Source organism: Canis lupus, chromosome 9 (genome assembly GCF_003254725.2).
Source record: "Canis lupus dingo isolate Sandy chromosome 9, ASM325472v2, whole genome shotgun sequence".
NCBI lineage: Eukaryota > Metazoa > Chordata > Mammalia > Carnivora > Canidae > Canis > Canis lupus.
The window spans coordinates 35615650-35639861 of NC_064251.1; the positions used below are offsets into that span (position 1 = coordinate 35615650).

The 24212-nt window shown below is 36.7% G+C and overlaps 2 protein-coding genes across 43 annotated transcripts in view; one reads left to right on the forward strand and one right to left on the reverse strand.

The window, feature by feature from the left end:
• Positions 1–24212, forward strand: part of RPS6KB1 (ribosomal protein S6 kinase B1) — a 202166-nt gene that overhangs the window by 33127 nt on the left and 144827 nt on the right. For 12 of the 41 annotated variants that reach the window (XR_007412981.1, XR_007412986.1, XR_007412988.1 and 9 more), the window contains exons 14-15: positions 2887–2999; positions 21660–23925. Coding sequence is in view for 4 of the 41 variants with exons in the window: in XM_025440653.3 (XP_025296438.1) it covers positions 2887–2999; positions 3935–4172 (351 nt within the window). In the remaining 37 variants the exon portion in view is untranslated. Of the gene's footprint in view, positions 1–460; positions 627–2886; positions 3000–3916; positions 4861–21659; positions 23926–24212 lie in introns of those variants that run through there. The other 29 variants (XR_007413007.1, XR_007413010.1, XR_007413004.1 and 26 more) reach the window with 7 other exon arrangements.
• On the reverse strand, positions 9830–22477 carry RNFT1 (ring finger protein, transmembrane 1). Of its 2 annotated transcripts, none has more exons than XM_049114167.1 (9): positions 22341–22477; positions 19713–20167; positions 19445–19521; positions 17848–17948; positions 16256–16409; positions 15494–15652; positions 14499–14564; positions 11398–11499; positions 9830–10746 (listed from the first exon to the last, which is right to left on the reverse strand). In XM_049114167.1, exons 2-9 carry the CDS (start codon positions 20110–20112, stop codon positions 10612–10614), a joined length of 1194 nt encoding a protein of 397 aa, XP_048970124.1. In that variant the 5' UTR covers positions 20113–20167; positions 22341–22477; the 3' UTR covers positions 9830–10611. The 2 variants fall into 2 exon arrangements, with proteins under 2 accessions (XP_048970124.1, XP_025296454.1); XM_025440669.3 differs by lacking the exon at positions 22341–22477 and adding an exon at positions 22023–22162.

Genomic DNA, 24212 nt, shown 5'->3' on the forward strand with positions numbered 1-24212 from the left:
AAAATTCAGTTTACTTGCTTTGCGGTTGATACAGATAACTTGAGATACTATTTTTAATTTAGTTATATTTAACGTTTTTTAAGTTTTCTAATTGCTAAGTTAGAAAATTGATTCTCATGATCCAGTATCCATTTCAGCAGTTAGAGTAGGACTATATAATTCTTTGGAGTATATGATTCCTTTTTTAGATAGGCCATTGACTTAAAATGATGTTTGACTCAGTATCTCAATTGGAAGTCACACTATTATAACCATAGGAGAAGAGCTCACTATAACTATTCTATTCCTGAAATAGCTACAGATTTTTGGTACATGTAGTATAACTTTGTAGGGGATTTTTAACCTGTTGATTGTGAATATTTGACATCAAAATATATTGACTGGTTCATAGGAAACAGTAGTAGATTTATTTTCATTGTGGAAGTATCTGTATTGATTTGTACCTTGTCTCCTCAAATAGAAAAGCAAAGCTGAGGCACCTGGGTGACTCAATTGGTTGGTCATCTGCCTTCAACTCAGGTCATGATCCCAGGGTCTTGGGTTCGAGCCCCACATTAGGGTCCCTGCTCCATGGGTCTGCTTCTCCCTTTCCCTCTGCCTGCCACTCCCCCTGCTTTCCCTCTCTTTGTCAAATAAATAAATAAAATCTTAAAAAAAGAAAAAAATCAAAGCTTTTAGATTTTTTTAAATCTTTTTTTTTAGAGATTGTAGACTTTGATAACAAAAACCTCATTTTTTTCCTTTGTTACTTGGCATTATCCTTTGTCATTTCTTTTTAGACTACCTCTAGGGAGAATGGAATATGGAGAAAATAATAATTTGGAAGTTGGGTTTTTTTCCCCTCTTATTTCTGAGTTCACTAGATTTGTCACTAATTCTCAATTTTTTTTATACTATTCACATTATAATACATAATAGTGTTGTAGTCTTTTGGGGCAGAGGGTAAGTTCTAAAGTTAGCATGGAATGGAGAAATTGTGTAAAATTAGTCTTAAATCACCATAGTACAGTATAGTTTTGAGGAAATTTTGAATAATAATTTTATAAATGTATGATTATATAGTGATATGAGTAGAGTACATATGCAAAATATAATTTTACAATATTTTCAATTTACATAAGGGATGAAATATGAATGAATGTTAAGTTTATGTCTACATGAAGCAAAATCATTGTATACTCCTTAGCAAAATCTCTCATGTTCTGTTAGTGAAGTATTCATGATTCATTTTAATTCTTGCATAGCTTTCTTTATTTTCTCTTGTGATACAGAATTTTGTTTTCTACTGATGTGGAGTTTATAGCTTTGATTTAACATAGAGGTCAGGCAGCCCCGGTGGCACAGCGGTTTAGCACGGCCTGCAGCCCTGGGTGTGATCCTGTAGACCCAGGATCGAGTCCCACATCGGGCTCCTTGCATGGAGCCTGCTTCTCCCTCTGCCTGTATCTCTGCCTCTCTCTCTCTCTCTGTGTCTCTCATGAATAAATAAATAAAATCTTAAAAAAAAATAACATAGAGGTCTTTTCCTCAGTTGGGCATTGCAAAGTTTCAACTAGTTTGACAATTTTGCCCCCATAAAAAAGTCTAGATATATCTTACCTTGCTCTAAGGAAATCTAGAGTCATGGTGGCAAAAGTTATATAACTAAGCCTTCATTGCCAGTTAAACTTTTCATAATTACTTAAACTGGCCAAATAATAAACACAAGAATATTCATTTGTTAGGTTATAGACAGAATTCTTTATGTAAAGTGGATCCCTAAAAATTAATAAAAAATAGTAACATCCCACTTACATGCAGATTGTGATCAGAGCAACTTCAGTTCAATAATTATTTAAATTCCTATCACAGAATTAAAGGAAATTCAAAGCTGAAGAAGGCACAGCCTGGTCCTCTTGGTAGTTATGGCTTTAGCCCACTAGACTGTGGGGAAATGGCTTCTAAAGTCCACATATACCTGTCACAAAGAATATGCATGGCAGATTTGCACCTCACTCTTTAGGACTTCACCCGGAGGCTTTGGCTATAACTCATAATGGCTATTCATAGGTGACTATAATAGTAAATTGAAGGGAAGTTAGGTGGAGGACTGATTGTTAAAGGGATAAACATTGACAGCAAGAGGGACAGTTGGGTGGCTCAGTGGTTGAGCATTTGCCATCGGCTCAGGGTGTGATCCCAGGGTCCTGGGATCGAGTTCTGCATCAAACTTCCCGCAGGTAGCCTGCTTCCCTCTCTGCCTCTGTGTGTCTCTCATGAATTAAAAAAAAAAAATCTTTAAAAACATTGACAGCAAGAGAAATGACACCTGGTAGCTGGATAGCAAGGCCTAAGAAAGAACTAAAGCTAACAAAACTGCCTGATTGCCTATTACAATTGAGGGTTTTCACAATGCTGAGGGTTTTCCCTCATACATTCAAGAAAATACCAAATCTATCCAATCATTGGTATAAAACCAGAGAGATCACACATGCTAAGTTGGAGAATTCTCTTTTTACTAGGGTGTGATGAGAAACTAGGATGTGATAATCTTAGTTGCTTGTGTTCATGTAGCTAGAAACACTAGAATTTTCTTTGCATTCCTCTTGGTATTTAATATCTTAACATAGAGCCTAAATTTTCCTGTTTTGTTCAACTCCTTTCAACACAGTGTGGAATATTGTTTGCTGGCATATGGGGCTCAGTAGAATTCTGTCTTCTTGAGGTCTGTGCCTCAAGAAATGGTTGGAAAGAATCTAACTGGTATGAAATTGAGATTGAGGAGATGGGAGTATAAGAGTGGTGATTTAGGTGTGCATTGTTGTTTTGGTGTGTCAGACTGAAACCACATTTTCTTGATGTATATGACACAGTGCCATTCTGTAGTCTACAATTACTATCTTTCAGGGTTTTACATATGTGGCTCCATCTGTACTTGAAAGTGTGAAAGAAAAATTTTCCTTTGAACCAAAAATCCGATCACCTCGAAGATTTATTGGCAGCCCACGAACACCTGTCAGGTATTCAGACTTTGTTATTCTTTTTTTTTTTTTTTTTTTTTAACCTAGAAGAGTATGCTTAAGAAATTTATGCCAGGTTACATAAATAAAAGATCTGTCATATTCTCTTTGGTTGACATAAGCACAGCATCTCCATCTATTTGTATGCTATATATACTTTCCCTCCTGTGAAAATTGCTGCACTGGCAAATGTCTTCCTTACCCATTCATTCAACATTTATATTGTGTACCAGGGACTGTGTTGCATAATGGGGGTACATGATTAGCATAGGAATTGCCCTTGTTCTGATGAAGCTTACAGTTAGTGAGAAGAGAGTCAAAACAACTGAAGAAGGAAATATAAGAAATATGTAATCACAAGTAGTATCAATCTACTATATGAAGAAAAATATAAAGAGTGTGGTGGTAGCAAATAACAACAGGGGGGCTTCTGTTCGTGATCGGAGAACCAGGCCTCCCTGATGAAGTAAATTCTAAGAACGAAGAGAAAAGGCCACCTACACAAAAATCAGAAGTATTAAGGGTGTTACAGGTAGAGCAACAGCCCATGTAAAAGCCCTAAGGGAGGAAAAAACTTGGTCTTGGAAATGAAAGGGTGGTCAATGTTCCTGACATGTGAGTGAGGAAGAGAAAGGTTTGGAGAAGTATTTCATCTTAAATGTAATGGAAAGCTCTTTTAAGTGGGGAGTAAAATGATTTAAAAAATATATATATCATTGAGGGTTTTACACAGGCAGTAATAGAGGTAAACAGACCGATTAGGAAACTCTAGCAGTTAGTCTAGGGGAGCAATGGCCTTTGTACTAAATTCACACAAAAATAAAATTAAATAAAAATAAATGTCACATTACCCCACTCCTTTTAAAAATAAGGGAAATATTTCTTGTGAGATAATCCTTGAGATAAATGAATGATAGCTCTTCCTTGTCTTAAAGCCCGGTCAAATTTTCTCCTGGGGATTTCTGGGGAAGAGGTGCTTCAGCCAGCACAGCAAATCCTCAGACACCTGTGGAATATCCAATGGAAACAAGTGGAGTAGAGCAGATGGATGTGACAATGAGTGGGGAAGCTTCAGCACCACTTCCAATACGACAGCCGAACTCCGGGCCATACAAAAAACAAGCTTTTCCCATGATCTCCAAACGACCAGAGCACCTACGTATGAATCTATGACAGAGCAATGATTTTAATGAATTTAAGGCAAAGAAAAAAAAAAAGGTGGGGAAGGGATGTGTGAGCATCCTGTAAGGTGAAACAAGAAGACTCAAAATGACAGTCTCGAAGAGTCAGTGTCATTACATTGAACACTTTGGATAGAGGAAAAATAAACATGGATTTTTAAAAAATCAATCAATGGTGCAAAAAAAAAAAACTAAAGCAAAATAGTATTGTGGAACTCTTAGGCACATCAATTAATTGATTCCTAGCGACATCTTCTCAACCTTATCAAGGATTTTCATGTTGATGGCTCGAACTGACAGTATTAAGGGTAGGATGTTGCTTCTGAATCACTGTTGAGTTCTGATTGTATCGAAGAAGGGTAATCCTTTCATTAGGCAAAGTATGAAATTGCCTGTAATACTTGCAACTAAGGACAAATTAGCATGCAAGCTTGTTCAAACTTTTTCCAGCAACATGGAATCAAAGACAAAAGAAACTTAACGATTGATGTTTTACGTGCAAACAACCTGAATCTTTTTTTTATATAAATATATATTTTTCAAATAGATTTTTGATTCAGCTCATTATGGAAAACATCCCAACTTTAAAATGCAAAATTATTGGTTGGTGTGAAGAAAGCCAGACAACTTCTGTTTCTTCTCTTGGTGAAATAATAAAAATGCAAATGAATCATTGTTAACCACAGCTGTGGCTGCTCGTTTGAGGGATTGGGGTGGACTTGGGGTTTATTTTCAGTAACCCAGCTGCAATACCTGTCTGTAATACTAGAAAAAAAAATCTATTTAATCATTTCTACTCGCAGTACTGCTATGTGCTAAGCTTAACTGGAAGCTTTGGAATGGGCATAAGTTGTATGTCCTACATTTCACCCTTATCCTGGGCCTGCATTGCACTGGAAAAATACCGCCACCTGTTCTTATACCAGTATTTGGTTCAAGACGCCAAATGTTTTCAGCCTATGGCTGAAGAAGGATGGAAAAGAGTCAGGATAAAATGCATACTGAGGGCAGTAAAGTGAGGAAGAGAGGGAGATCCAGGGGAAGAGGGTGTTGTCATGTTCCACTCTCTATGTCTAATCTCTTTACAGCAAATTGGTAAGATTTTAAGTTTTACTTTAACTGTTTTTGCTGTCTACCTTCCTTACATTTTTTTTTCCTCAACAGTTTTAAAAGGAAAAAAAGTATTCTTCTTTCTCCTATCCTGGGGCTACATTTTTTGATTGTAAAAATATGTGATGGCCTTTTGATGAATGTCTTCCACAGTGAATAAGAAAACTTAGTGGCTTAATTTAGGAAACGTGTTAACAAGACACTATGTTTTTGAAATTGTAACAAAATCAACATAAGTGATATATACAGGTACAAAGAATAAAAATAAAGGTAACTTTACCTTTCTTAAATACTTCCTGCCTTAAAGAGAGCATTTCCATGACTTTAGCTGGTGAAAGGGTTTAATATCTGCAGAGCTTTATAAAAATACATTTCAGTGCATACTGGTATAATAGATATCATGCAGTTGCAGATGAGTCTTACCACCTTTTTTTGGTTTTTATAATGTTTTCAGTCTGAGCTATTATAAAGTCAATTTGTAATATTTTGCAGCCCTACAGTTTTTTTAAATAGATGCTGCTTGCTATGTTTTTCAAACCTTTTTGAGCCATAGGATCCAAGCCATAAGATTCTTTATGCATGTTGAATTCAGTCAGAAAAGAGCAGAGCTTTGCTTATTTAAATGGCAATTCAAGTGAGATGAGATGAAATCCTATGACATTAGGCAAAATAGAACCACGAAGAATGATTGGAAATATACCTTTTCAATTGTGGCAATAAATGAAAGAATTGGTAACAGTTCATCTTTGGACAGAAAGTTATTTTGTTTTTTTTTTTTTTAATCACTTCCTCTAGACCCCTTCCTTCCTTATTGCAGCAGCCTACTGAGAACTTTACAACTGTAGCTGGTAATTTAGAAGCTACAATAATGATAAGGGCAGAAATTTTATGTCTGAAAAAAACAGAACCCAAAAGCTATGGTGATAGGTACAGGCTTTATTTCAGACTGTAAATGGCTTGTGCTACTCTGATACTTGTTTTCAAATGTGTTTTTACTAACTGTAGTGTTGACTGCCTAACCAAATTCCAGAGAAATTTTTACACCAAAACAGTCCTCCTCAGTCCTATTTGCTAGTAATATTTGCACTGTGATTGGCTGGCTCTGATTACCCCATAAACTATTTTCATAATTAGTACTGCCAGCAGTAGTGGCATACACTGCAACTTTTCTGCATAAAAAGCATTAATTACATACCTACCACCCATACAAATAGTCTTTCAAACTTAAGTGAAATTAATTTCCATTGCTGTGGCAAGTTTACTGAGAAATTGTTTCATAAATGGATATCCCTACTATGACTGTGAAAACATGTCAAGTGCCACTTTAGTGTCACAGACAGAAAGCACACACCTATGCAATATGGCTTACCTTATATTTATTTGTAAAAATCCAAGCATAGTTTAAAATATATGATGTCAATATTACTAGTCTTAAGTTTTTAAGAGGGTTCTTTAGGATTATTCCAGGTAAGTGTATAAAAGAGATTAAGTGCTTTTCTTTCATCACTTATTTTCTTTAAAATCAGCTATTACAAGATATTTTTTTACTTTATACATGTTGTTTTTTAATTAAAATATAATCACTGAGAACTGAAGTTTACTAATTTTGATTTTATAAGGTTTGTAGCATTACGAATAAACTGGGATTTATAAACCAGCTGTGATTAACAATGTAAAGAATTATTGAACTTGAATCAGATTTTTAGGAAAATTATGTTCTTTTTCCCCTTTATGGTCTCACCTAATTTGAATCCTTCAAGAAGAATTTTTCCATACTATTTTTTGAGATAGAAGATAATTGGGGGGTGGGGGTTAAGAATGCATGTATGATACTCCATAAATTCAACATTCTTTAATAAAAGATTATAAACAAGATGCATCTTCAATAGTTATTAATATACTGAGCCTTGGATTTTGTGTTTAATATAGGACCTATTTTGGTTAGTCATATGGTTCTTACAAGGGTTAGATTTTAAGATTATTCCCATGAGAAATGTTGAATTTATGAAGAATGGATTTTGAGGCTTTGAAAATGGTTAATTTCTCAAATAAAAGCACCAGTGTCCAAACATCTACCCTTTTTCATAGGAGTAGAAACTAGCAAGCTGGACAAAATCATAAAAATACTTGTCACACCATGACCTGTCGTCTGTTGCTGATTGAGAAAAAACTTTTCTTGTGTGATTCTTAATTTATCATTACAGCACAAGTATTATCTCAGTGGATTATCTGAAGTAATATCTGAAGGATAGGTTCATCTGTGTTTGTTCTTTAAACTATTATTTTTTTCCTATCCCAAGTTGGCTTTGCATCTATCAGAGTAAATAAATTCTTCAGCTGCCTTATTAGGAGTGCTATGAGGGTAACACACTTTTCTGCTTTTCATCTTGTATTTAGTTTACTGTATTAAGTATTTTGATTTCGGATTGAATGAATGTAAATAGAAATTAAATGCAAATTTGAATGAACATAAAATAGAAGTGATTTTTTTTTATTCTAAGATAGGAAGAAATAACTATCAGGTGCACAAATGGTTTCAATAATTTTTTGCATTAACATACCAGATATGTTCAGGTTCTCTTATTTAATAAACTGCTTATATGTGTGAGGACTGACAGTTGTAAAACTTTCTGAGAAATTTAAGCTACTTAAATATATAACAAGTTTTAGTACTAATATTATATATTAGATGTTACACACTTGTAATTTCCAAGTTCTGTCCAATAGTTGAATTGGTTGCATTAAAAAAAAAGCTCATGTGAAGAATTATATGTGAAAGTTAGCTTCACATAGATACATTAGGAAGACTTTCTTGTGCTAACAATTGACAGTTTGTTCAGCCACACTTGTCAACTACATTTGGTTATTGGGTGTGTATGTACTACATAATGTAGGTACATAAATCTGTTTTAACTAATGTTAAATATATCTAGTGTAAGATCAGTGTTTTGTATAAGCCATTATTTGAAGTTGGATCATTTCTCTATAGAAGTTCTGAAACCGGCTACTTTTTTTTTTTATAAAACATGGTTGTGGCCCTTAATGCTGATAAAACAGTCTTTCAGAGGGTGTGATCTGAATTCACAGAATAGATGGGTTTTTGAATCCCTGTTTTCGTTTTGAGGTGAAGAAATAGAAGTAGAGAAACACTTCCAGTTCATCAGTGTTGTTGGTGGATAGCATAGCTTTCCTCTTACATTTCCCCCCCTTTTAAATTCATGTGAGCTGCTTTCTTGTTCATTAAAAACCAAAACCCAGTTGTATATCATGGACCTCCTGTTTTATTAAATCTTATTAAGAGACAAAGCGGGATCCCTGGGTGGCGCAGCGGTTTGGCGCCTGCCTTTGGCCCAGGGCGCGATCCTGGAGACCCAGGATCGAATCCCACCCCGGGCTCCCGGTGCATGGAGCCTGCTTCTCCCTCTGCCTATGTCTCTGCCTCTCTCTCTCTCTCTGTGTGACTATCATAAATAAATAAAAAATTAAAAAAAAAAAAAAGAAAAGAAACAAAGCTATCCATATAGCCATAGGGTAAGAGTAGGAATAGGGCTTAATGTAGTAAGTTGCTACTCTTTTGTTGGTAATAGGAAGTCAGCACAGCTGTCTTTCACACTCAAATTTTTTTTTTTAAGATTTTATTTATTTGATAGAGCAAGAGAGCAGAAGTAGGGGGAGCAGCAGAGGGAGTGGGAGAAACAGGCTCCCCACTAAGCAGGGAGCCCAATGCAGGGCTCGATCCCAGGACCCTGGGATCATGACCTGAGCCAAAGGCAGACACCCAACCACCTGAGCCACCCAGGCACCTCCACACTCATTCTAATCCCAAACTGTCTTCCTCACCTATCTCCTGCTGTATACCTAAATAAAATTGGCTTCATCACAATCAAGGTAGTTTAAGGCCAAGTAAGCTTGTTTCAATATTTGCAACTGTTCTCAAAGTGGGTAATAGAGTTCAATGTATCCTCATTGAATAGCAATAGCTGAACTTAGAACCTGGCAATATTTATGTACAAAAAAATAGTTATTGGCTTTCTAATATTCTTTTGTCAACTTGGGTGGTTATACAAGCATGAAAGTGATTTAATCTGTAGCTGGTTGGTCACTATCCTTATTAATCCATATGCTGGTTTAGACTTTGTCTTAATACTGCAGATTTGTTTTTCACCTCCCAACTTTTCCTTTCCACTTTTACCCTTGTGTGTAAACTAATGGTAATAGAGAAAATGGGCAGAAACTTAGACTCTTAGATGTAACCAGCCCTTTATACTTCTGTTAAAGATTTGATTCTGCCTCAAAGGTTTCATGGGGAGAGAGAAATTGCTTCATTGCTTTTTCCAATCAACCCTGAACAAATACCTAGAAGCAAACAAACTACACTATCTAAGGCTTTTCTGGAAGCCTTTGAGTGCAAGCTTTAATCTCCCAAGCATAAAGTTTCTAAAACTCTTTGGAGAAGATTGGTTATAAGGAAAATTCTTTTCTAAGAATTTGAGTAGGTTTCATTTGTCATACTATTCAAATCCTCAGTGAAGCCAGCTGTTTGTAATCCATGTGAATTATTTTAATAGTTAAAGATAGTTCATGGCACTATACAAAAAGCAAGATTATGTACATTAAAGCTGACGGCAGGATTGTATGTCTGAGGTCTACAAACAATTTAAATCTTCTCAATTGATTGCTAATCATACTACAGAAAACAATACAATATTAAAATATATCATCCTCAGTAAATTAATCTTCACTTAGAAAATCTGTTTACAGATAAAAAATAGCATTTAGAACTTCCATTTTAAATACAAACTTTATGAAAATTTTAAGAATTTTTAGAATGGGAACTACAAAAGTCAATGCTAAAGTAAATTCTACTTTCAGATAATGTGTATCTTAAAATATTATGAAAAATATTCTTTATTCTGAAAACAATGTCAGGAAAAGAATACCTGAGTTCCTCTAAAACCACTAGTTTCAGTTACCCAATAGCTGTTTTGGTAACAATGAGAAAACAGTCACAATTTAACACTGCAACCACCTGTCAAATAATTAGGACAGAATAAATGTTCATATGCATTAGGTTGAACATTACTTCTATATTTCTTAAAACATAAGGTTCTTAAAAAAATAAAAATAAAACATAAGGTTCTTTCATTTAATCTTTTGATAAAATAGACTACACACTTAAGTCTTACTATAGTAATCTAAAACCATTTGGAAACATTTTCTTTAACTTCTAGTCCCAAAAACCCATTCTAATGTCTTTATTTATCAATAGTCAGTGTAGCCAAATGAAATTAGTGTTTTGAGGCCTTTATAGTTTATACAACTTAATATATTTGAAAGTGGGATGAAGTGGCTCCATCTTTCCATTTGTTTATATGGTCTGAGATCACAGTTCGGCACAGTGGACATGTTTTCTCTCTGTTAAACCATAAGGTAATGCATTCTTCACAAAATATATGCTGTAAGGGAATTAAAATTAGATTTTATACTTGATAACATTTTAATTTTAAAATCATCACATTCCAGAGAATCATACTCTAGAGCTGAAAGGAATTTTAGAGAGCACTAATCCATTTTACAAATGAGAAAGTATGACATCCAAGAACACAAAGCAATGTTAGCAGTAGAGCCACTAGTGTTCTTTTGACTGTTCATTTAACATCTTTTAATAAAATATAAGCTATATATAAACTATAAGGTATCCCTAGGTGATAACTTTAGATATAATGACTTAATGGTTTAATAAAGTCTTTGAAAGTAACTGCCATCAAGTATAGAAAAGAGCCTTACACATCCAATAATAAACACTGGTATTATTCTAAAAGACTAGTATCCAGTTGTTAAAGGTAGCCTATTTATCCAGTCACTTTGATGTCCAGTATGCATTTGAATTATCTTTCCCCACATATTATTCCTCTGCATACAAATCATTAGAACATAAGCGACAAGATTTAGCTAATCTATTAAACCCTTGATTACAAATAGGAAATGACTAGTATGTGCCCTGAATGCTACTTTAGGCTAAACACTAGATTTTTCCTTATAGCTAACATAAGTGACTCGTGACTCAGAGAAGAGCTGTATTTTGTATGCTTAAAAAATATATTTACCTGACAGATGAGCAGAATTGGTTTTTGAAATTCAGCTTGACATACTGAACAAATGTCATCCACATCTGAACACTGTCTCTTGCTGGCAGCTACTCCATAACTCTATGAAGATAAAAAGTTTCTGTTCATCTACAAATCTTTTTCTTTCCTATTACTCAAATACATAGGTGATGCTGTATTTCTCAATTCTCCCTGGAACTAGGCATTTGAAGACTCTCCTGAAGGATTAAACATTTCAAAGCTAAACTGTGTATGTAGAATCATGTCCTGATGGGCTGTATGCATCAAGGTGAACTCATTAGATACATACCAGGATCTTGGAAGATTGTCAGATTCATTGGCTTCCCAAATAATGATAGTGCTACAATATCAACTGGCTTAAGAGACTAAGCAGTCTGAAATATAACTATTATAAAATCTATATTCATGTATTTTGTGACCTGGTATTACCAAATAGTCCACTTACTACCTATGGCAGTGGTTCAAAACAGTCCATTCAGAGCTTGGTTGGCTGAATATAACTCATGTAGAGATAGCTTTAAAAATAGATTTCTGTGCTCCATACTGGAGATTGACTTAATAGGTTCAGACATACTAAGATGTGACCCAGGAATCTAATTTTTGAAAGCTCTCTAGGTAACTGAATATGAATAAGGTTTGGGGACCAGTGAACAGTTTCCTGTTACTAAATCTAAAAGTAATTTGACTGTCATCCTTAATTATCACAAAAGTCAGAGAACACTTAGTACTAGGAAAAAATAAAATTTTATAAAAGAACTGGAATTGCAAAATATCATGGGTAGAGTTAAATGATCTGAATGATCATACATTTCTTTGAATTTCCTTTTCTCCTTAAGTCCTTAGTTTATCTCTTTAAGACTTTAATAACTTCCTCACCAAATTCAGTAGAATATAGTTATTAACTAGACATGACAAAATGTTAACAAATGAGATCACCTTTTTGTAGAAATGAGGAGGAAAAGGTGGAAGAGAAGTAAGAACACCCAAGTTCAGTCATGGTAATGAGAGCAAAGCATGACTTGACTCATAACTTGAGACTTTGATCTAAAATTATTTTACTAAATACCAAGAGTTAACAAAATCAAACTAAGATTCAGAGAATAAAAAATATTTAAAAATAAGATTTTTTTTTGAGTCTGCTGATATAAAAATTCCAGGAACAATATGGGATACTGATGCATAATCTTGGTGCCAATTTCCCTTCATTAAAATGTCACTTAGCAGAGTGCACTGCAGATACATAAGCCTGACAAATTTTTAAAATAGCACTTCTGGGGGTACCTGGATGGCAGAGTCAGTTCAGCATCATACTCTTGGTTTTGGCTCAAGTTGTCATCTCAGGATTCTGAGATCAAGCCCCACCTTGGGGGACCTGAAAAGAGACTGCTTGAGATTCTCTCCTGCCCCTCCAGCTTGGGCTCGCTCGTGAGTGCTCTCAAATAAATATTTTTTAAAAATTGCACTCCTGTGTGGCATTCTGCAGATTCCCTTCAGGTGAAGACTTAATTTTGATGGGATTGCCATTTCCTTGGCAAAGTTAAGGAATATATATATATATATATATATATATATATATATATATATATATATATACATACACACACACACACACACACACACGTATTCCTGAGAGACTCAAGAATTAGAGTATCAATGATTGTGATTTCTCTTTATGCCTTACAGAGAATGAATATCAAAAGTATTTCAGCACAAGTCTTACTAAATTGTAGTAAAATAGTTGATACTCATATAATCAATTGAAATAACTTCATGAAAGTCGAACTCTCAATTTTATTGTACCTGTCTAAAAAAAGAAGTTTGAATAGGATGCAGCAAAACTTGTCATTAAATTAGTAGCTCTAGGTGCACCTGGCTGGCTCAGTTGGTAGAGCATACAACTTGATCTTGGGGTCAAATTCAAGCCCCACGTTGGGCATAGAGCTTACTTTAAAAAAATGAAAAAATTACTAGCTCTATCTAGCCAAAGGGTGTCCACATCTAAGTACTGACAACCTTTGAGGCTACTGAATAGCAAATGAGCCTTTCTCTGTAATGTGTAACGAGTGGAATCACATAATCAGGTTTATAATTGACACTGGAATCTCAATTTATTGTTAAATTCCATGCCATGAACTTATTTGTACATACAGAATTGACTTGGTGGGGAATTTTTCCAGTAAGGAAATTTCAAGAGACATTTTTGGTAATGAGCTTTTCTCAAATACACAATAAATTATAATTAGGAGCTGAGTAAAGAGTTAATGGAAGTACAAAAAACCACCATTTGTGAAAAAAAATTTTTTTTAGAGATTTACATATTTTTAGAGCGCACACGTAAGCAGGGGTGGGGACAGAGCCTGCTATGGGGCTCAATCTCACAATCCTGAGATCATGACTTGAGCAGAAACCAAGAATCAGACACTCAGCCAACTGAGCCACCTAGGTACTCCATGTGAATTGTTAAAAAAGGAGGAACAAAAGTTCACGACGAGACTTTTAAGGGAATGTATATAAATCCTTATGTCAAGTGATGTGAAGGGGCAAGAGGCACATTCAGAAATACAAGCACTGCATGAACTATCAGGCAGTTGTCAACATTCAAGTCAAGAAACCGATCTTAGAAATAAAATTCTGAAATTATCATAGCCCCATGTGCCAAAGTACTAAAAAAGCATGAAATTATGAAATTCACACCTTTTTAAAAGTAAGCTGTACACCCAATGTGGGGCTTGAAGGCAATTACCCAAAATCGAGAGTCACATGCTCTACCAAATGAGCTAGCCAGGTGTTCTATGAGACCCATACTTGTAAAATTGATGAACTAAAACATTTGCATAACGAAGAAATGTAAAAAGTGATGTTTTCTTTTTTAAAGATTTTATTTATTCATGAGAGACAGAGAGAGAGGCAGAGACACAGACAGAGGGAGAAGCAGGCTCCCCACAAGAAGCATGATGTGGAACTTGATCCCAGATCCCAGGATCATGCCCTGAGCTGAAGGCAGACGTTCAAACACTGAGCCACCCAGGCGTCCCAAAAAGTGTTTTTTTTTTTTTTTTTTAATTGATAAAAATACTTACTGGTCGTGTAAAAAATATTTGCAAAACCCGTCGGAAAGTTCTCAGATTTCCAAAGAAATCCAAAAGCTAAAAGGAAATGAGAATTCATGAATTCAAAGAGCCCTGTTAAACCTAGAGATCAAAGCTAAAATCCCACAATATAAAATACTGATATTAACTTAATGCTCATTGCATATTCACTTCATTCTAAAATATTTAAAGTCTAATTATGGAATATTTCATTCAATTTATAGATTATCAGCCAATTTTTAAAAAAGATTTTGAGAGAGAAAGAGAAAGTGTGTGTGCGTGCGTGCGCACAAGCAGTGGGGAGGAGCAAAGGGGAAGGGAGAAGCAGTCTCCCCATTGAGCAAGGGGCTCAACCTGGGGCTCAGCTCAATCTCAGGACCCCAGGACTATGACCTGAGCTGAAGATAGATGCTTAACCAACTAAGCCACCTATGCTCCCCTCAGCCAACTCTTTAAAAAAAATTTTCCACCCCTCTTCATCCATTTTGCCCATTCCTCCACCCATCCGTGCTTTAAATTTATAGGTTTCAGCCAACTCTTAACCAAAATGAAGTATATTTAAATATCTAGAGTTACAATTTGGTTAAGACAAATATAAACTTAACTGTGTAAAAGATAAAGCAATTTCACCTGGTTCAAATGTATTTAGATTTTTTTAAAGTTTCATACTAATTTGTGGAGAACAGGACAGTATACTAGTTCAAGAATTTTGTATATGACAGATGCTACTGTTGGGGATGGGTATGTTCTATTCTACCCACGCTATGTGGAGGTCCACTCCCCCCAATTAAATCTGAGAACTACTGGATTAAGATAAAGATCTATATTTCCATTTTTCCTTTTCTTAAGTAGATACAGAACCTGCCATTACTTCAAATTAATCATATGAAGACAAACTATAAAACAAAGACAAAAACAGTAGTATGTAAAATCTGTAATCATCACATGAATCATTATTCAATGACAAGATTTATAAAGTTACCTACTTTTAGTATGAGGTAGAGTAAAGCCAGCAATATCCCAAGACTCCATCTAGTTACATTACCAAACTCCCCATAGCTTATAAGATAACGAAACCAAACTGGTATGGGAACAAAAGTTCGGTAATACTGGCATGATTCTTCTAAAAGCATATACCAGTAACCCTAAAAGGGAAGGAAAAAGAAAACAAAGCTATACAAGCTACTTATATACATAGCACAAATATTTCATATTGGACTGAGATGATCATGAGTATATGGTACAATAAGTATAAAATTAATCTTCAAAATGATAATGGTTATAACTGACAATCTCAACCTTGTTTTCATAATTACTGAGTGGTTTCGAAAGAATTTCAAAAGAATGACACTGAAAATTTTTTATGTATACTATAAGTAAAACTTACATTTTTGCTGATTACAAAAATCTATGAAAGTTTTTACTGAATATGGGAAAAACACAATATAGTCAGTTATCCATTATTAATTGATAAAGCCCTGGAGGAGAACAGTACAAATCTAAATATTATTTTTCTATATGTGCTGTGGGGACTGATTTTTAGATTAGTCTGAAACAAATATTCTGATTTTACTGGACTAGGTTAGTATTTGGGTTCAAGTCTCTGAGCAGTGGTCGCCAGTATGATAATACAGATATTTAAATTAGGTTATTTAAGAAAATGAAAAGTTCTAAGAGTCATTTCAACAAAGACTAAGCATTAAGGTGATTTGCTAACATTTTTTCAATTAAACATGTTAGTTTCTTACCTTGGATTTAAAAGGCATGATGAAAGAAGGCATCAACAAAATAAGGCATTTTAAGCCCATGAAGAGGAATTTCAGAATGAAGTCTGTAATTCCAACAATCCAAAGTACTTCCCAGAAGCTTGAATGGTCCAATGTAGGATTTAAAAAAATTAAGCTACCAAGAGAAAATACCAAACTTAACCAGAGCAATATAATATACAAAGGTCAAGTTTTGATAGGGGGTTTAATTTGCTACCAAATATTTAATTTGATGTGTAAAAAAATGTGTCTCGCAAGATGTTAGAGTGTAGGTAAATAGAATGGGAAATCATTTTGCTTATTTTAAAGAGACTTTTAAGATACTTAAGTTTCACCTTTTTTCTCCATAAAACAAAGAAAAAGTCCTAGCATGTCATGGTTGGAAAGCTAGCATGTAATCTAAAAAGTTCACTAAATAGCCATCTGCCATTTCTCTTCTCAACCAACTCCAACCAGGGTTCCATCCTCTCCTTTCCACTGAATTGCTTTTGTCAAGATCACCAGTTCCTTCCATCTTGCTAAACTCAAAGGTCACTTCTCATTCTCTATCTTCCCTCCCTGAATTATTTCTTCCTAGACCTCTAACACCACACTCTTCTAGTTCTGATGGTTTTTTAAATCTCAATTGCTGCTCCTCCTCTTAATTGTGGCCATGTCCAGTCCTGCACCCTCTCCTGTCTAAACTTTCTTTCCCTCCTTAGTCTTGGTGAATTCCATGGTTTTTAGGTATCAACCATACACTGGATAACACCAAAATTTATAGCCCTAACCTTAACTGTGAGCTCATGACATAGCTGTATATCATGACATGTTCAAAGCAAAAAAACTATTGATTTTCCCATCAAAACCAGTTCTGTCCCCAGTCTTTCCCAGCCCATAAATGGCATCACCATCCAGCCAGTTGCTAAGACTAAATCCTAGGTGTCATCCTTGATTCTTACCCCTTACCTTCCCACCCTATCCAATCTGAGTGGTAGTAGTTCCCCCTACAATCTATATCTCAGATTTGCTCTCCAGTTCTATTGAAGCCAAGGCTTCTAATTATCTAATTAAAGTCAAACACTCAAAACACTTTTATCTGACATGGAAACTTAATTATTGTCTTTTAGTAAGTCTTCTCCTTACTTCTAGAAACAAAGACCATGTGTTCTTACCATACACACATAACTGAGGAAGGTGGTGGATATATTAATTAGCTTGACTGTATAATCATTTCACAATGTGCATATACATATATATATATCTCAAAACATCACATTGTACATCTTAAATATATATAATTTTTGTCAAAAATAGGTAAAATTTTAAAAAGACAATTATCAACAACCTAATGGTATTCAAAACTATTGATTATATAAGTAAAAATTTATCAAAAATTAAATAGTACTTGCTATAAGCCAAGGCACTGAGTATACAAATCTGAGTAAGTCACTTAGACCTACTGATCTTGGAAGGAGAGGGACAAGTAAAAATTGAACTCTAACAGTAAATATGTGCAAGTTAAGATATATACAAAGTTCTATGGAAAAATTGTTACATAAAAAATGGGATTGTGTATTTGGACCTCAAATTACCTGTAATAAAGTGACTGAGAATGAAAGGTGTAATATAAAAGAACAGAAGATCCTGCTAAGAATACCAGTAACCAAGCACACTGAATCTTTGAGCACCTTTCCTGAAAAATAAACAATTTTGTAATTTGTTACTATGAATTATGCCAGAATTATAAACATCATTAAACTTTTATTTAATGACTAATTTATTAACTTAGAACATTTTAAGAAATTAATCTTAATATATTGAATTGTACATCACCACACTCTATGAATCTTTAGTGAACAAAACAGAACTCATATTTAAACAGATTTTTAAAATACAAGTTTCTTCATTGTATTAAAACATTACCCAGGTTTCAAAGAAGCCCAGTCTTCTACAAGCTGATATAAAGGACCCAACCAAGTACAAACTTTACCTCTGCAAAGCTCCCTATTTTTGCCTCCCTGACAAAACAGAATTTTTAAAAATGCACTTAAGTTATTAGGATTTGTAAGTATAATTTTAAAAAATTTCAAACAATTCAGTTAAGATTTTAACAAGGTGATTTGTTGTTAATCTCACTTCAACATTTTTTGAAGATTTTATTTATTAATTTGAGAAGAGAGCATGCATGAAGGGAGGGGGAAAAGGGGAGCAGAGAGGGACAAGCAGCAGACTAACCACAGGGTGTGTAGCCTGACATGGACTCGGTCTCACGATGACCTGAGCCAAAATCAAGAGTAGGACACTTGGGATGCCTGGGTGGCTCAATGGTTGAGAGTCTGCCTTTGGCTCAGGTCATGATCCCGGGGTGCTGGGATTGAGTCCTGCAGTGGGCTCCCCAAAGGGAGCTTGCTTCTCCCTCTGCCTGTGTCTCTGCCTCTTTCTCTGTATCTCTCATGAATAAATAAAACATTAAAAAAAAAAAAAAAAAAGAGTAGGACACTTAACCCACTGAGCCACTCAGGCGCCCCTTAAAATTGTTTTAATTACTAGTTTAATTAAAAGTTTTATTATAAACCCTGAATTAAATTTTTATAGTTTTATAGGTTCTGACTAGAAATATCCAGGTCAGAATGCATGATCCTTTACACAGATACAACCCTTTATAAAGTTGCTTGAAGATGAAATTTTATAAACTAATCCTATTTTTTCCAATAACTTACCTAATAGTTTATAATTTATGTTATGGAAAAACTATTTGGGTTTAATTTTCTTTAAATAACAGAGACCTAAATAGTTTAATATCCATTCAATGTACATTTTATTTAACTATTTTAAATCTTATAGGGCAACAGCTAAAGTTTTTAATGATATATTACCTCATTTGGTCAAAGTACTCAAAGTATGAAGGCACTTGACAAAATCAGATCAAACAGTGCATTCTAAACCTTTTACTCCTATCTAGTTTTTCTATCAGGAATTCAACATACAAAGAAAATAAAGTAAAACAATTTAGCATTAGGACAGATCATTTAGATAACAAAATTTAATATATCATGGATGCTATAACAGGTCTATTTAAATTTGTCAAGAAAATGATCTTAATTCCTATTTCTCTCAGAAGTGAGTATATAATTAATTCTATAGAGAGAACATTTAATTTTTTTTTTTTTAGTTACTTGTTATACTTACTCTTAGAAAAACCTGATTTACAATGCTTTTGTTTGCATACATAAATGTTGTAAGCAGCCCAATTCCAAGAGAAATTCCTGTTAGGAAATAAGTTCCAGTTAATTGAAAGAAAAAAAAAAATCCAAGAGCTAACACAATGACATGAATTTAAAGGAAACATATGCAATTTTAAAAGCTAACCAAATACAAAGGTTCAAGTAGATTACTAATAGAAATAAAATTAACTGAATTTAGCAATGAAACAATTCAATGTTTTATTATACCCTACCTGTTATATGCTGCATAACAAGTTTGACACCCAGAATCAAAATATATGGAAGACTTTTGTGCAACCACTTGAAGAGATATCGGAATTCTGAGAAGGAGCTACTACCATGATCTCCAGACTCTGTGGCAGTATCATCAGGCTGCCTTGCTTCATTGTAGGAGTGACTCCGTAAGCGACTATGTATACATCCATGAGTACAGCTATGGACACCTGACCTTATATTTCTGGAGGTTGGATTTTCAGCACATTCTTTAGGTATGGAGTTTATCTGGATATGAATATCTCCAGAATGAAGACAAGAACCTTCTGTCAATCTTGTATGCACACATTGGGTAGCTGAGGCATCTTCATTGCCTGCAGCTCCTGGAGGGCTGTGTAGTTGACTACAGTTGGCTTGCATGACCCTTGAATACTTTTTCTGTGATCCAGATTTCTTTGCTTCAGGGCTCTATCTCCTAAAAATCAGAGCAGAAAATATTCTAAGTGAACAGTTAAATACAGAGAAAATACTGCTGAATAGGAATCCTTTATTCACTACAGGAGAGGCCAGTAGTCATAGCTGATGAATTATCTTCAGGTTATCAATCAGTTGTTACTAGTCCTCCCCCTTCTCTTAATGCCAAGGCTCTGCTGCTATACCCAAACTATTTTTTAGGGAACATATGCTACAAAAATTTAGTTTCAGATGCCCCTTTCTCTAATGACAGGTTAAGAGCAAAATAGTCAAAGTATGAGTGCCCAGCAGATGTTAATAATGTACCAATACTCATTCATACATGAATACATCTGTACATTCACTCTGCTCCACTGGAGCCCCTCTTCATCTTTGATGGAGATTCTGTATATCATAAATTGAGACAGTATTTTTTAATGCTTAGAAAGGCTAGGAAGAGAAAAAACATCAAATCTTAATGCCTTTTATTTTTATTTATTTCTTTTTTTCTTTTTTTTTTTAATTTTTTTTAATTTATTTATGATAGTCACAGAGAGAGAGAGAGAGAGAGAGAGAGAGGCAGAGACACAGGCCGAGGGAGAAGCAGGCTCCATGCACCGGGAGCCCGACGTGGGATTCGATCCCGGGTCCCCAGGATCGCGCCCTGGGCCAAAGGCAGGCACCAAACCGCTGCACCACCCAGGGATCCCTTTTTTTTTTTTTTAATGATAGTCACACAGAGACCGAGAGAGAGAGGCAGAGACACAGGCAGAGGGAGAAGCAGGCTCCATGCAGGGAGCCCGACGTGGGACTCGATCCCGGGTCTCCAGGATCGCGCCCCGGGCCAAAGGCAGGTGCTAAACCGCTGCGCCACCCAGGGATCCCTATTTATTTCTTTTTTAGAAGATTATATTTATTCATGAGAGACACAGAGGCAGGGACACAGAGGGAAAAGCAGGCTCCCCTAGGGGAGCTGATGGGGCACTGAGCCAAAGGCAGGCGCTCAACCACTGAGCCACCCGGGTGCCCCCCTTAATGCCTTTTAAACTATGGTGGAAAACCAATAATAAACATTTCACTTAGGTGACCTACAAATTTCATTTTGTTGAAATAGCTTTCCCAACGCTTAAAAGATTTATAATAACTACTCCCAAGAGTATTATCCTTCCCCAAGAATGAATGCTACCTAAATAACCTTTAAATAGGGAGACCTGGGGAGTCGCCATGTAATTGCCAGGTAAGTCTTTAGTCTGAGTAAGGATAGTTACATAGTCTGTCCATTAAAAACGCCACCATCTTGGCGGGGGGGATGGGACGGACAACTAGCAGGGAAGGATCCCTAAATGACCAGTGTGGGCAGCCTTGGAAGATGACAGATTCCCAGCTGACGACGCCCAGAGCCTTATCCCAGTCTGCCGTTTCTATAGGGGGATGCTAGGGTTAACTCAGGGTGTGTTCTGTCATTCTAGTTCTTTCCTAAGTCTGGTTTTTTGTTTGTTTGTTTGTTTTTTCAGTTACTATATATTGGTGCGGTTTTTAATGCCTTTCACTAAGGCCTTTCACCGATGCTCCGACGCCACAGGTGCTATTTATTCCCTCAAACCTCCGAAGACCAACGTTGGACCGGACAGTTTTCTGTTTTCTGTGTCTTTTTAGATAACTAAAAACGTAGAACCTTCCCACTTTCCTCCCAGCACAAACAAGAAAGGGAACGAAAAAAATTACGAAAAGCAAACGCACACAACTCTTCCGGAATCCCCAGGACTGAGTTTTCCACCCACGTTCGAGCCTCGAGTGCCTTAGTTATTTCCGCCCCCCTCCCCCCGAGCCCCATTCGCCGCGGCCCCTCGCCTCCGCCCTCTTCCCCCAGGCCTGACCTCTCATGACGAAGAGCGGACGGAGGCCGCGGCAGCGACTGCAGGAACAGCGAGAGACCCCGCCTGGAGGCCTTTAGTCAAGGCCATCACCTTCAAACCCCACTCACTACCAGCAACTCCGGCCCAGCGCGGCGGCGGCGGCGCGCGCGCTCCCCGGACGTCCTCACGCGCGCGTGCGCTGCCCGCCGCGTACCCGCCCCCGCGCAACGCGCTGAGGGACGGGCTGCGCCCCGGGTGCCCCGCGGGTTTGAGGCGGCTTGGGGGCTGTGCCTGAGGACCGTCCGCAGGCGTCTGCATTAAATGTTAAGCCGCCGTCACCTGTGTGCGTATATACGCGCCATCCGCCCCTCGCCTCAGAGACCTGAACGTTTGGAGGTTAAAAATGTTTCGGCTGCCCTCAGAGGAGAGGCCTGACGTGAGGGGTTGTCTCAGGCCTGCCCTGGCTTGTCCCGCAGGATCCCGGGCGCCTGTCGTGTGGAGGCTGACCCCCACCCTGGTCCCGCTTCGCGCCGGTCCCTTGGGATCTGAGCTAGAAGAGCCACGTCGGCGAGGGCCTCAGCGAGTCTTTGGAAGAGCGGGGCGGAGCGAGAATGTTCGGGCTTTCGTAGTCGCGCTTCTCGAGCCTAACCCCTCCCTGACCGCGTTGTGGCTGTGTGGTGAAGTTTCAACTGACTTGGCTTTTCGTTGTGTTCCTAGCGTTGCACTGTATACGCTAGGCCCTGCCAGAACTTGAGAGGAGAAGCAAAGAGAAGTCAGGGTTTGGATGGCGATGGACGTAGAAGTTAAATTTAAAAACCCGGTCTTGTGTGGGATATAGGGAACTCTGCTATCTTCACTATAAGTTCTAAAACGAAAAGTTTATTAAGAAAAAGTTTAAAACAAAAGAAACAAAATCCAGCCTCCTGGTGCCCAGCCACAATATATTTTAAACGATGTTAAATGTATTTCATGAATCTCCATTCCACACAACTACCAAAAAGCCTTTTCATTCTGAACTGTAAGCTTATACCTTCAATTTACAGAAATTGACGTCAAGTAAATAACTCAATAGTCTTCCTACAGTCTTGAAATTAAATATTCTGTGCCCTGTAGACTGAATTTACTTGGCAAGGGGTTTTACTTTCATCCCTAGAGACCATAAATTTACACATATATGCAATGAGTTGACTAGTGGAATGAGCGATACTTTGTCTTTTTAATTGGTCACTACCTGATTTAAAACTATTCATAACTTTGCCCAAGTTAGTTTGGTGGTGTGTACTTTCTGAGGCTTTTTTTTTTAATATCTTATTTATTATTTATTTATTTAAGTCACAGACAGAGAGAGAGAGAGGCAGAGACACAGGCAGAGAGAGAAGCAGGCTTCATGCACCGGGAGCCGGATGTGGGATTCGATACCGGGTCTCCAGGATCGCGCCCTGGGCCAAAGGCAGGCGCCAAACCGCTGCGCCACCCAGGGATCCCTTTCTGAGGCTTCTTAATCATGAAGTTGTTTGCACTTTTATTCTGACTGTACAACTGAGTACACTGTTTAACCTCAGTTATCCACTTCTTTTGTTTTGTTTTTTCAGTTATCCACTTTGATGCTATACTTAAGTCAGATTGATTCTGTCACCAAATCACTTCTTTTGGTTAGAGAAGCAGTCTCTAACCCCCACCCCCAATTGGTCTTAGATCTGGTTCTTACTGTTGATTAAGATATTGGGCTTTTTTAAAATATTCATAGGTCTCCATGAGTTTGATTAACGTTGGTCTTGCTGGCAAATTAGGTTTGTGGGTCAGTAAGGCTGTCTTAGTCCATTTGGGCTGCAAAGCTATACTAGGTAGCTCATAACACATTTATTTCTCACAGTTCGGGAGCCTAAGAAGTCTAACATCAAAGTGCTGGCGGATTTGGAGACTGGTGAGTACCTGTTTCCTTAAATATCTGTTTCCTGTTCTTGCTGTTGTCTATCTACGGTGGAAGGATGGAGGGAATTCTTTGGAACCTCATTCATAAGGGCTCTGCCCTCATGACCTAATCACCTGCCTCCACCTCCTAATCACACTGGGCGTTAGGATTTCAGTGTATGAATTTTGTAGGGGACACAAATATTCGGACTGTAGCAAAGGCCAAGGGCCAGATTAAGGACTGTAGTGAATTTTTCTAGGAGACTTATTTGTGTGTAGATTCTCTCATTCCAACTACAA

Excerpts from the sequence above, each read along its gene's own strand:
- RNFT1 (XM_049114167.1), bottom strand. The coding sequence starts at position 20,112 with ATGCAAGCCAACTGTAGTCAACTACACAGCCCTCCAGGAGCTGCAGGC. Across the intron at positions 15,653-16,255 it reads TCATGCCTTTTAAATCCAAG|GGTTACTGGTATATGCTTTT; the intron begins GTAAGAAACTAA and ends CTTCCCTTTTAG. Across the intron at positions 14,565-15,493 it reads TACTCTACCTCATACTAAAA|CTTTTGGATTTCTTTGGAAA; the intron begins GTAGGTAACTTT and ends ATTTCCTTTTAG.